The sequence below is a fragment of the Rattus norvegicus genome, chromosome 11, assembly GCF_036323735.1.
Source record: "Rattus norvegicus strain BN/NHsdMcwi chromosome 11, GRCr8, whole genome shotgun sequence".
Classification (NCBI taxonomy): domain Eukaryota; kingdom Metazoa; phylum Chordata; class Mammalia; order Rodentia; family Muridae; genus Rattus; species Rattus norvegicus.
Window position 1 is genome coordinate 56,422,473 of NC_086029.1, and position 12,959 is coordinate 56,435,431.

The following is a 12,959-nucleotide window of genomic DNA, read 5'->3' on the forward strand; positions in this document are numbered from 1 at the left end:
TTCCATTTCCTTAGTAGGTTATCAGGGGATAAGCCTTACATGCAGTGTTGACTAGGATCCACACTGCATGTTTATTTGTCATGATCAGTGGGTTAAGATCACTTGTATCCATGCAGTGCTTGGAAGAAGAGATACCATATGCAAAGGCATTGTGTGTTACTGAGTCATATGAGTAACTTGTCTGTTAGTAAACCCATCTGCACCTATTCAGAGAATGTAGAAGACTTTGCGAGTCTTTAAGGCCTATGTTCGTCCATTTCTGTTTTTACTTAAACATGACTAGCCTGTATAAAAAACATAGCAAAACAGTCTAGGTGTGGTGGCACATAACAGTAACCTCAGTACTTAAGAGTAGAGGCAAGATCAGTTCAAGGTCATCCTCAGCTATTAATAGAGTGTGTTTTAGGCCAGACGTGAAATCCTGTGTCAACAAGCAAGCAAGACACACAGTCTGCAGGACTATGACCAGGGTTATTTCAGATGACTCCTCAGAGGTAATCATGCAGAATCATTTGCTAAGACGTCTTCCATGCTTCACCTTTCAATTTGAGTAATAATTTGAACAGAAATTTTAAAAAGAGGCTGTGAGTAAAGAGAATTTCCTTGAGATGGCTGATTGATGCCCAGAGTTAGCCAGGAGTACGTTCTTATGATAGCATTTTGCGTGTAAAGCCTGCTGTCTGATGAAATGTCAACAGATTTGTAAGTACTGCCATACCAACAGTGTTAATTCATTATCAAGTTATTACAGTACTCAGGTGTTACACAGTTCTCTCAGTTGGACTCTGAGGACTCTTTAGGATACCTGCTTCTCTGACGTATTTGACCACACAAAGGTACTTCTTAGCTTTGATAGTTTGAAGGGTACCTTAGAAAGGAAAGGGTTTGGTGTTTAATCTAAATAAAAATCAAATTAACAGAAGTTTTGTTTTGGGAACTTTATGGCAAGTCACTTGTCTGCCTTGTGTTTGCTAGGTTTTGTTTTTTCAGACTGCACTCTCAAGTGTGTGTTCTGGACCCAGGAAGTATAGGGATAAACTTGGGATTTGGGGAAGAAATGGAGCTTATTGGTGTCGGGCCATTTAATTATCTATACTTTACTAGTTATGAAACTGGGAACATTTCCACCTAATAAATAATAAACCTCGTGTTTCATTACAGGCTCTAGACGGCAAAATAGTCTTACTTCCTGGGACAGATATAAGATAGTCTGAGAGTAGGGGAGCACTTGCCAGTAGCAGCACACACATTTCTATAGCTGTGAAATTTCAACTTCAGGCTGCAAACCAAGCAGAGGATTTATTAGAATGTAGCTTAGGATAGATTCTTCGTTTTAGAAATCCAAATTTGGTACCATTTTGGGGTGGGGGCGGGGGTGGAAAACAGTGTTAACATTAGGAGACGCTCATAAGGATGTCTGGGATTTGACTTTGTTATATACAGGTCATAAGAAGGTTGCTGTGGTTAGGAGGGCACTAAGGTGGTAGAATGCGCCTTGTGTTTAGAGGGGACCTCCGCCACCACTAACGCCACAGGGGGAGAGAAGAAAAGAAAGGCATGTTTCAGTCCTCTATTTTTGCTATATGTGTTTTGTCCAATTATATTTTCTCTTGGCATTTCAAAATAAAAAATGACATTTTTAGAACATAAGATAGAAATAACAGAAATTAATGTAACTGGAACAAACATAGTCAGTCAGTATGAAAGAAGCTATAAAATGTTTGCAATTTAGAGTTATTTAGAGAAATAATAAGGATTATAAGGGTTTGAAAATAAAAATACCCTTCTAGAGGGAAACAAAATAGTTATAGGAGGCAGAGGCAGGAGGGCGCTGGGGGTAGAGAGGAGGGAGAGGGGAATGGGAGGCTGGATCAGGTTGGTGAGAGAAGTCCAGAGGGTCAGGAGAATGAATGAAAATCTGCCAGTGGGCTGGTGGGAAGGGAAAATCTTTAAAAAGTCCCTGAGAGCTTGGATAGGGGAGGTTCCCAGAAGGCAATGCTGGTGATCTTTGTCAGGATGCTTAACAGTGGGGATATAGAACCTGAAGAGGCCTCCTCCTGTAGCCAGGCAGAACCCCCAGTGGCAGGTTAGGGATACAAACCCACCCACAAAATTTTCGTTCGACCCAGAATTTGTCCCATTTGAAAGAAATGCAGGGATGGAGCAGAGGCCAAAGGAGAAGCCAACCAATAACTGCCCCAACTTGAAACCTATCCCCTGGGCAAGCACCAGTCCCTGACACTATTAATGATACTCTGTTATGCTTGCAGACAGGAGCCTAGCATGACTGTCCTCTGAGAGGCTCTACCCAGCAGGGACTGAAACAGATGCAGATACCCACATCCAAACATTAGACAGAGGTCAGCCATACGTCCGAAGAGATGAGGGAAGGATTGAAGGCCTAGAAATAGATGGGAGCCCCACAGGAAGACCTGCAGAGCCAACAAACCTAGACCCCTGGGAGCTCTCAGAGTCTTAGCCACCAACTAAAGCACATATACAGGCTGGAGCAAGGGTCCCTCTACTCCCACCCCATATGTACTTCTGTAGCTGACAGGCAGCTTAGTCTTCATGGCTGCCCAGGCTGGCCTCAGTGGAAGAGGATGAACCTAATCTGTCAGAGACTTGATGTAAGGGGATACGGGGAGGGACTCAAGGAGGGAGGGATGGGGAGCAGTGTTTGGGATGTAAATTAATAATACAAAAGTACCCTTTTAGGATCTCACAAACCTCATGCCTCGGCATTTCAGAATAGAATTGTGGGGAACCTTCCTATTAGAATTTATATAGTCCTATCATCATTTTGCACAGGCATAGGTTGAAACATCTCTAGTTGGAAAACTTGAAACCTGAAATACTCCAAAATAAAGAGCACTCGTAACACTACAAGTAAACAAACCCTTCATACTATACAAGTTCATTTTATGCATAAAATTATCTTAAAATAGTGTGTAAAAATTATCTTTAGGTTCAGTATATAAAAGGTGTTCATGAAGTATAAAGGAGTTAATGTTTTGACTTTGGCTCCATCTCCAAGCTGTCTTACATGTATGTGTGTCTGCATATCCTTAAGGAAAAAAAATCAAATCTGAAATCGGAAACACTTCAGGTTCCTTATTAGAAGTCCTTTTGAATATGTAAAGATGCATTCCTTATAATGTGATACCCTTTTAGTAAAGATGGTAATGGTATTTTTACCATTAAGAGCAGTGACATCATCTTGGGAAAGGTTTCGCCTTTACTTGCTTTTATGTTTCGTTAGGTGTGTTTGTTTGATTGAGACAGGCCTTTGTCATGTAGCCCTGGCTGGCCTGGGGCTCCTCCTGCCTCAGTCTGCTGACGGCTGGTGTTAAAGCTGTGTCACCCTCTGTTCTGTGTATTCAGCTTGCCATTACTTGCCGTTGCCTCACCATGGAAACGTTTTCTAAAGATGTGTTTACTTATTTTATGTATGAGTACACTGTTGCTGTCTTCAGACCCACCAGAAGAGGGCATCCGATCCTGTTACACATGTTACATGTGGTTGCTGAGAATTGAACTCAGGACCTCTGGAAGAGCAGTTGGTGTTCTTAACCATTGAGCCATATGTATTTGTTTTGTTTTGTTTGTTTTGTTTTGTTTTGTTTTGTTTTAACTTAAGACTTTGCTACACCTTTTAAATGACAAACAGAACTTGCTAGGATATTTAAGTATGTGGCCAATTCTACAGCTTAGAAAGCTAACGAAATCAGTGGGACTGAATAAATGAAATTTGGCTTTGAAACAGGGACTCTGACCAATGAAAGGAAGTAGGAGCTTTTCATATCCTCTTGGGGCTGAGGAGATGCCTCAGGAGTTCTGAGCACCACAAGCACTTATCCATACAGAGACATGCATACGTACACACACTTAAGAAAATAACAATAAAAGTTACAAAAACAATCTTTAGCCAGCCATTCATGGATAGCACATCTCCTCCACATATTTCTTTTGAAGATTTCCCAGCATCACTTCCTTCGTCCTTCTGCCTTTGAGGGAAATTCTGTAATCTCACACACTCTCGCTTCCTCCCTCCTTCCCTCTCCACATGCACGCAAATGTATGCCTGTCACACATACGTACAGTTTATAAGGAAGTTAAAATTAAAGCCAGGAATCTATATTTATGTTTAATTTTATCGAAAAAGAATCCTTTGACTTTAGATAGTAGTGACACTTGTAATAAACTGTGTATGCTTTAGTAATGAGAAGCTTCCAAATTCATTTTGATGTTTATATGTTAATTATTGAACTCTTGTAAATGAGAGATAATCCTTAGAGTCTCTTCGAATTGCAGTTAATAGAGATTAACTCTCCAGGAAGCCTGGTTATAATTGAGGTCTGCAAGAGGTCATAAAATGATGATTTCTACCTTGTCACAGCAGAGCACATAGATAGAGCTTTCTAAAACCTTACTACAAAGAATTCTATAGATCTCAAAAATAAAAAAGCTAGAAGCCTCACCAACTAGTTGGGCTGATGGACAGCTCGTGCTTCCAAACTCTTCCTAGTTACTGTAGGCCAAGAGTGGACGCCCCTCCCCAGCGTGCTTAGGACATCCAGGTGGAAGCTGGGTGGTAAGAATCCCTCAGCTCATTCGCTCTGCTTGTTTCCCCGTTGCTATGAGAATATGTTTTCAGTCTGTGCTCTGATGTAACAAAGTGAGGAAGGTTCTCGAATTCTTCTAGTTCCCATTCATAATTTTGTGATTAGTTGGTTGGTACCATTCAAATATCACATGTGCCATCTCTGGTTTAGTGACTCTAAAAGGATCCCTTTTTCATTGTCGACTTTGAGAGGACTGCACTGAGCTGTGTGGTTCCTTTCAGAGTTCTATCCTAACAACTTAAAAATAACTTTGAAAACATTTAGACCATCATGTATTTTGTAATACAGTTGGGTCTCTGCCGATTCCCAACCTCAAGATAAATGTGTTTAAACAGAAGCTTTCTCCTTCATCATCTGCCTCAGCTTTTGTCCACATTTATTTAATCACGATGCAAGCCCACAGTCTTGGTCTTGCAGTTCATCACCATGGAAGTGTTTCTGTCAACAAATCCTTACTCCGCTATCATAAAATTGATTTTACAGGGGAAAGGAAGATACCTTTTACTTTTGAAAAGTCTTCACAGTTTGCCTGGATGTTGATGATGACGAACTGTATTTAAAACAATAACTGGCAATAAAAACTGGCTACACTAAATTTTAACAGTTAAGCGTGTGGAATGGGAATGAAAAAGGGAAAATGGCGAATTAGCTGTTCCAAAGTCATCCTTTTAGAATGTGACTTGGGGACTCGATGTGTAATTTAAAATGTTCCTTTAAAAGCTGTGCAGCGTGCTCGGGGGCTACGAAGAGTTTGGTGTCGATCTCTAGGAAGCTTTGGCCGAGATTTTTTCATGTACCCTATGAATGGCATAACGATCACAGAAGAAATCAGTCACTCAGTACCTCTGCTGCTGCGCTGCACGGTTATTTTTAAAAAGGTCTTTTAGCTTGTGTTCCTAACTATCTGCAGTTTTTATTTGCTTCTTGAGAATTCTTTCAGAAATATAAATTGTGTGCTTCTGATTGTAGCCTTACTCACAAGAAGGGTAAGAGATCAGTACCCACATTAAGTAATTTTGGGAACAAAATAACACAGAACAAGAATGATACTTTTGTTTTGAAGCTGAGTGTCCAGAAGTTTATGTCATAGTGGCTGATTCCAGATTTAGATGTAATATATGCTTTATGGGGATTTCAGTCTGCTGGAGAAACGTAATCACCCCTTAATAGGCAAGGGAACTTGTATTTCCAAATGTGCTTTCTGGCTTCCTGTCACATGTCAAAGCTTTTAATTTTTGCCATTAGTCTATTTGTGTGCTCACTAATAGCAAATTATTTAATATTATTTTATCCTGCTATCTGAAAACATTTTCTGGCTTCATAACTCTCTTTTGGGTTCTAAAAATATTAAGGTTCATATCAAGAACGGCATTAAGTTTGCCATAGTTATGTCCCTTCATTTTGAAGTTGTGGAGATTAAATTTTTATTTGAACCATTTTCCCCTCCTATAATATGTGACCAGGACTATATGACAAATAGGTCCTGCTTATTCTTTAGGAAGAAGTATTGGATCTTTTAAACAGGAAATAAAATGATATTGTACATGCAGATATATAACACAAAATGGTCAAATGAAAATTCAGCAAGCAGTGGCAAAAGTAACAAACTATTTACTGTTTTATAATGTTAAGTGATTCACCACGACAAGCTGCAGTCAAATTAAAGTGAGTTATGGAAAATGAAATACATAAAGATGTATTTATACAAGTGCAGACTAAATATTTTCCATACAGGTATGTAAATAAGGAGATATACAGTAAGTGCACACTCGATATGACTATGCAGGCAACACATAGTTAGTTCCAGATACTCTTGGACAGTCCATGCACCATCTTCCCAAAGTACAGGTTTAGTCATTCTTTTAAGGGCTTTGGAGGGGTGATTAAAAAGGGACTGAGTTCCTTGCAAGAATATCAGTATGAACTAGATGAGGGTGAGGGTGGTCAGTTATATATATTACTTACTGTAATTTGTGATTGTCGAGGAAGAGGTGTGGCTGTTGGTGTGATAGTAATACTGCTGGTGACTTTATTGGTTGTTTTGTTTAGTGCCCCATTAGTTAAGCCTTGAGTTCTGTTATCCTGCAGTGAAGGGCTGGCAGGTCTCACGGGGCCAGCCACAGCTTGCATGTAAGGACTTCCTAAGTGAATGTGGATTTTATTATCCTCAGTAGTTATCACACTTGAACTGTTACTGTTTGAACGTTGAAACTGCCATGATGACTGCCGGTCTGGTGAGACTCTGAAAATTGCATGCTTGGCACTGATCTCTATCGGCTCTGGAGAGCAGCCTTGCTCAGGAGAACTAGGTGAACCAGTCATAGCCAAAACCTGAATAGGTGACATTGTCCGTTCTGGGGTCACAGAACCACAGGACTCTGGGGTCTGTGCTCTGGCAAAGGTTGCCATGGTAACCGGGGGCATGCTTTGCTCTAAGTTCATAAGGCTTTCTGTAGAGCTTTTGGACTTAACTGGTGTGATAGAGGCATTTTGGAGAATGGTGATCCTTTGCTTTGGGGTGCCACAGTTTGGTATCACTGCTGTGCTGGTGTAGGAGTGAGGACTCTCTGTGGTTGGACTTGTGATCTCAAGAGTGGCCGTATTTTGCGTGTGGTCCGGAGTAACCTTTATGTGAAGTGGCTGCCCAGGTGTGTGACTTAGAACTAGATCTCCAGGTTGTACAAAGTTGCCATTGGACCTAGTTTGTATTTTTCCATTCTGAGGATGGCCCTCCTTGGATTTCATCCAAGGAATCCACAGTTTCCTGTTCATAGGAAGAGAAGTAGATGGGCTGCATCTGAAGGACAGCACGGCCTCCTCCTCGTTAGGGTCGTCATCCTGGTCCTCCTTCTCCTCATACAACTGACCGTTGATTACTGGTCTCTCCAGAGGAATGAGGCTCTTGTAGTCTGGAGGCTCACTGTCTGCTGCTTCCGTTTGAACTTCTTTAGAAAATACTTGTGGGTCACAGATTCTTCTTCCATTGGGACTAGGCCGGAGGCTCTTACTAAAATGCCGATACCTTTCTAACTCTTTAGTGAGGTTTTCAATCTCTCTTCCCAAATCTTTGTTCCTGTTTTCTTGTTGGTTTAGTTTCTTTTGCAGAACAGAGTGGTCTCCCTGGAGGTGACAAATGAGGTCCTCTGTTGCCATGTACTCGTGAATTTTCTCCTTTAATGCGTCCACTTCTCTTGACAGGTGGCCTGATTTCGCTTCTTCTTCCTGGAGCCTCCTGAAAAGCCACTGCTCATGGCTGGACTCTGTCTTTTCCGCTAACTTGTACTTGGCAAGTTCCATTTTAGCATGTTCCAGCTCTTGAGACAGAAACTGAGCCTTGTCTCTCTCGTTAGCATACCTCCGTTCTAAGGTCTCATACTCATCCTCTGTTTTCATGAGGTCATCCTCAATGGCTTTCATATCCTTTAGCTTCAGTTTTAGCTTTTCCACTTCTTGAGAGAGCTCCTTGATCTTATTGTTTTCTTGGTGTAATGCTGCTGTGGACTTACTGGAGTCTTGGTTTAATTTGTTTTTTACGAAATCTTTCTCAATTGCTTCCAGTGACTGAAGCCTGTTTTTCAGTACAGTAACTTTTGACAAGAGATCGTGTCCTTTCTCTTCTTCTGCTTTGAGTTTATTTCTGAGGTCATCTCTTTCCTTTGTTACACTGTACATCTTCTCTTCTGCATCACTTTTGGACTTGAGTGCTCTCTTGGTTTCCTCAATTAACTTCTCAGTCACTGTTGTTACTTTATTTTGCTCCGCTTGGAGCTGAGAGGCGGTGGTTTGTAACTTATCTTCTGTTTGCTTTAATTTTTCACTCATTGTTTTTCGTTCATCTACAAGCATTACAGTTAATGTTTTCAGTTTAGTTAAGTCATCCTTTAGTGTGATTTCTGTCTTTTCCAGCCGACTTTCGATGGCTTCTAGTTCTTTGATTCTGGCATTTAAACTCTCCAGCTCTTCAGACAACTGCTTTGTGGTCATCTTTTCTTTCTCTAAATTGCATTTCAGAGAGTAGCATTCTTGTTTGCTTTTGTCTAAAGCATCTTCTAATTTTTCCAGAGCCGTGATCCTTATACTAAGTTTGTCAACCTCTAGTTTGAAGTCTTTACTCTGTACTGTCTCTTTCTCAAGCCTCTTATTGAGGTCTCTGCACTGCTCCTCCATTTTTATGAGCTCCTCATCTTTCCCCTCCATATCCAGCACGCGCTTCCTGAGCTCATCCACTTCATCCATGATACCAGAGTCTCCATATTCTCCCTTGTTTATTTTTTCTTTTATATCTTGCAGCTCTTCCTCGGCTTTTCGTAAAGACCTGTTGGTCTCTTCTAACTCATCAATTTGCCGGCTGAGTGCTGCCAGCTTCTGTCGGAGTTGGCGGTTTTGACTGTCCTCGTTGGTGAGCTTTGCCATAATTTTGTCTTGGTTTTGCTGAAACTCTGTGGTCTGTGTTTGCAGTTCTTTTTCTAGCCTAGCTGCCTTCTGCTCTTCTTCCTGAGCTCTGGCTTCAGCAACGGCTAGTTTACCCTGTGTTTCCTTTGCACTTGTGGCCAGATCTTGGATTTTCTGTCTTTGAAGGGCGAGTTGAGCTGTAAGCCGTTGTTGTTCATCCACAACCATCAAAGCAAAAGACTTCAGCTTGGTCAGCTCCTCTTTCAGGGCCTTGATCCTCTTCTCCTTTTCTTGCTCCTTCTTTTCCTGGGACTCAGTTTCTTGGTCAATTAGTTTCTTTAATCTGAAAATACAAGAGCACAGATTGCAGTTGGTGCTTTAGGACTTCATAATCAATTTTGCCGTGTAAAGTAATCGCATTAGTTCATAGATAACATCCAGAGAGTTTCTGAATTTGAGGGAGGAAAATTCTTATTAAAAAAACAAAAAATAAAAAACACCAGATACCTTGCTAAGGTATCTTTTAAAATTTGTCTAATATTGATTAGTAACAGTTGAAATTCATCGTTAGTGTTAGAAGAGTATAGGCAAGAGTATTTGTTCTAAATTGTGTAGCATAACCACTGGATATTCCAACCTGAAAGCTGTAAAGGGAGGTACAGACTTGAGATTTCGGTTAGACTTGGCTTTGAAACTACACCTGCCCTGAGCAGCTAATTAACCTTCATAGTTCTCCATTTCCTCACCTCAAATTATCTCAGGGGCTTTTTGTGAAAAGGAGGCAATTCATCTAACACTATCTCAGTCCTGGCATTTGGTAAACATTTGATAACTGTTGCTATGGTGCTTTATAAATTGCTAATTCTTGCCCTGTATTAAGTGGCTTGCTTGAACCATTACCTTTATGCTATATTACTAGTTACTGTTTAACTCCTTGGTTATTAGGTAAGATATATATTACTAGTTACTGTTTAACTCCTTGGTTATTAGTTAAGATAGCATTTTATTCAACTTGTTTAGAGGTTATGGAAGTTATAGACAGCACAGATCTGTGAATTCAAATGTTGGTTTGCTAGTTCACATGTTGTTTTGCACTAACAAGATAGTATGCTGAGAACCACTTCATGTATCTTATCTGTCTACTGATTGCCATGTAAGAGGGGAACTAAGAAGCAACTGAGTTAGGATGCTCCTAACATGTCCAAGGGCAAGGAGCTTGACAATAAAGAGCTTTCTGATAAAAAAAAAATTTCAGTGCTAGAAATGACGAAACCCTATTAGTAGGAACATAGTGAATCTCTCTTAAATGACTCTAACGCTATTTTTCTTCATTTAAAATTATCCATCATAACAGGAAGACATTTCCATGCAGAATATATGGCCTTTCCCATGCACTTGGACCTCTGTAGTGATAGTACAGTTTTAAACTTGTGAGTCTTTTAATTATACTGGGAATGGGCTAACTATAGAGTTGTAATTGCAACTCTGCGGTATGGTGCAGAAGCTAAAATAGAATGGAATTACTGAAAAGTAAAAGGACTAACAACTTGAAAATGAAAATATGTGCTTTCTAATCAAGCCTGCAGAGTTCATACTATGACAATAAGCCTATTTAAGCCTGCCCGTCCATCCATCCATCTTTTGTTCAAATGGGGACTCCCTGTGCAGCTTAGGCTGGCCTCTAACTTGTAGTTCTGCTGAGGCTGGCCTTGAACATGTGGTCCTTTGTGCCTCACTTAGGATTATAGTACTTTACCATGCCTGGCTTAATCAATCTTCTCTATTTGTTAGTCAATCTGTTGTCTTTTATCCTTGTTCCCTTTTATCCTTGTTCCAGAACACTTGTAAAATTAAGAATCTAAGAAAAAATTTTTAAAGGAAACGAATTTAGGGCAGTCTGGAGAAGAAAGACTTCTTTATGAGATCCTAGTCAGTTCTTTTTGTAATTATATTACACAAGAAAGGAAAAAAACATGTTTAAAATAATCACATAAGGTAAGCATTCTTAAGCTTTTTGGGTGATAGGATCTCGTTTTAGTTTGTCCTTTTGAGAACTTGACAAAAGGCTGACATGTAAAATTCAGAAGCTACTGGGCAGGATGCTGGGGTGTGGTTGCTGGTGACCTCATCTGTGGTCTTGGCAAGCGACTTCATGCCTCTCCCTGCTTGAGACACCTGGAAGCCTGAGAAACATGGCAGCTTCTTCCTGGTGGGTAGAGAGTTTTGCAGTTCACCGGAAGGGTCGGGGTAAACTGCCTGGGTGGTAGAACAGCTTCACAAACCTGAGCACTCTCTGCCCGCACCTTGGCTTTCTTTTCTTGTTTGATAGTGAGAACAAGGCATTGTGGCTCAGTCTCTTCCACAACTCTCAAGGATTTCTTCTCAGCTTTTCAAATAAGAGCACATGCTGTCACTTTTTCCCGAGAAGGGGCTAGGTTTTCTTAGTATGTAAGGAAGGGAAGATTTTTTTTTTTAAAGTATAATAAAAGACCCATAAAGTGGAGTAACTGAATCCTGTCCATATAGTAACCAACTTATTGTGCTCAGTGTTTTTGGCAGCAAGCGTGGTGCACTTTTTTTCACCATGATGCAAGTGTCAGTCACCTTTTTCTTAGTGTTATAATCTCGTTGATTTCCCTCCTTAACCTCTACCACAGACACACAGACCTGATGAGGCCAGGAAGTTTGCTCTGATCTGAAGTACATTTATATCTAGTGATACTATCCTCCCTGCTGACTTAATTTTTAATCTTTACACCTAATTTTTACATGATGCAGGTTCAAACCAGATTGCAGACCACATCCTGGGATTGATCCAGCCATATGGTATCTATCAGTGAAACTCTCTGAATTGGAAAAAGGAAAGATGTCACTTGTCATTGTTTGGAAATCTATAATATATATGTATACATATATACACACAACAGGTACAGAAGATACATTTTAATCTCTGCCATTCAATCTAAAAGTCCCCATTAATAAATTAGGCCATGAAATCATTCTTTGGGAAGAGAGTCTAATTTTTAAGTGATAGCGGTTTAGGAATGTGTCCTAAGGTGTCCCCAGTATTCCCAGGTGAGCTCAGATAAGTACTGCTTTCCATCCAGAGGCTGTTTCTTAAACTGCTATTGTTCCTGTGCTCTCTTGGGACTCTCTGTAGCTGTTCTAGAGGAGCTTTAAGCCTAGGAAAATTCCTTTGGTAAGATTTTGAAAGGGTTGTTGGAAAGGGAGAGCTCACTGGACACAAGCTTCTTAGGCAGATGAGATTTGGAGAGTATATAGGAATTGTGAGTATAAGCATTGATTTCCTTTAAGCTCCCTGTGGTCGCAGCTCTGCAAAGTTTGTGTACCTTGGGTGCACATGTACCTGTGCTTGAAGACTACGGTCTTGGAGGGCTCATGTTCATACTCCATACTGACATTACAGGATCACAGGAACATTGTGTCCAATAAAAATGGCTTGTAGAAGCTGATTTTATGGACACAAATGTGAGGTAAATAAAGACTTAAAGCAATGTCTTATAGTTTCTTTTATGGTTCAAAGTTGTCTTTAACTTACTGTGGTGTATCACTATTATTATGTGCAATGCCAGTTACTTGCTTTTTCAAAAATATCACACCTGTCAACTTGAGCAGTTTTTTTTTTTTTGTACCAACCATAATGCTGGCTTTTCAATATGAACGATACATTCAGAGGGTCAATATGCATCAGTCTGTATTTTATCTCCTCAGCGTGACATGGTTCATCATATGAAGCATTTAATGTACACACAAAACATATAGGGCTACATGCTAACGGGGCAGCCAGGCATACCCGCAGAATTTTACAGTTCTCGCCATGTTTGGTTTTATATTATTTATGTACATCATGACCAACCCCACTAAAATATTGACTTCTTGAGAATACAACATGCATGTAAGGGGTTCATTTATGTTTTTCAC

The 12,959-nt window shown here is 40.3% G+C and overlaps 2 protein-coding genes across 7 annotated transcripts in view; one reads left to right on the top strand and one right to left on the bottom strand.

Moving 5' to 3' along the window:
- The window catches only part of Filip1l (filamin A interacting protein 1-like), a 242,956-nt gene that overhangs the window by 19,006 nt on the left and 210,991 nt on the right, over positions 1 to 12,959 (bottom strand). For 4 of the 5 annotated variants that reach the window (XM_017598112.3, XM_063270563.1, XM_063270564.1 and 1 more), the window contains one exon: positions 6,591 to 9,360. In XM_017598112.3, the coding sequence (XP_017453601.2) occupies positions 6,591 to 9,360 (2,770 nt within the window). Of the gene's footprint in view, positions 1 to 6,220; positions 9,361 to 12,959 lie in introns of those variants that run through there. The other variant, NM_001427234.1, reaches the window with a different exon arrangement.
- Cmss1 (cms1 ribosomal small subunit homolog) overlaps positions 1 to 12,959 on the top strand; it is a 298,132-nt gene that overhangs the window by 18,853 nt on the left and 266,320 nt on the right. The window lies entirely within an intron of this gene.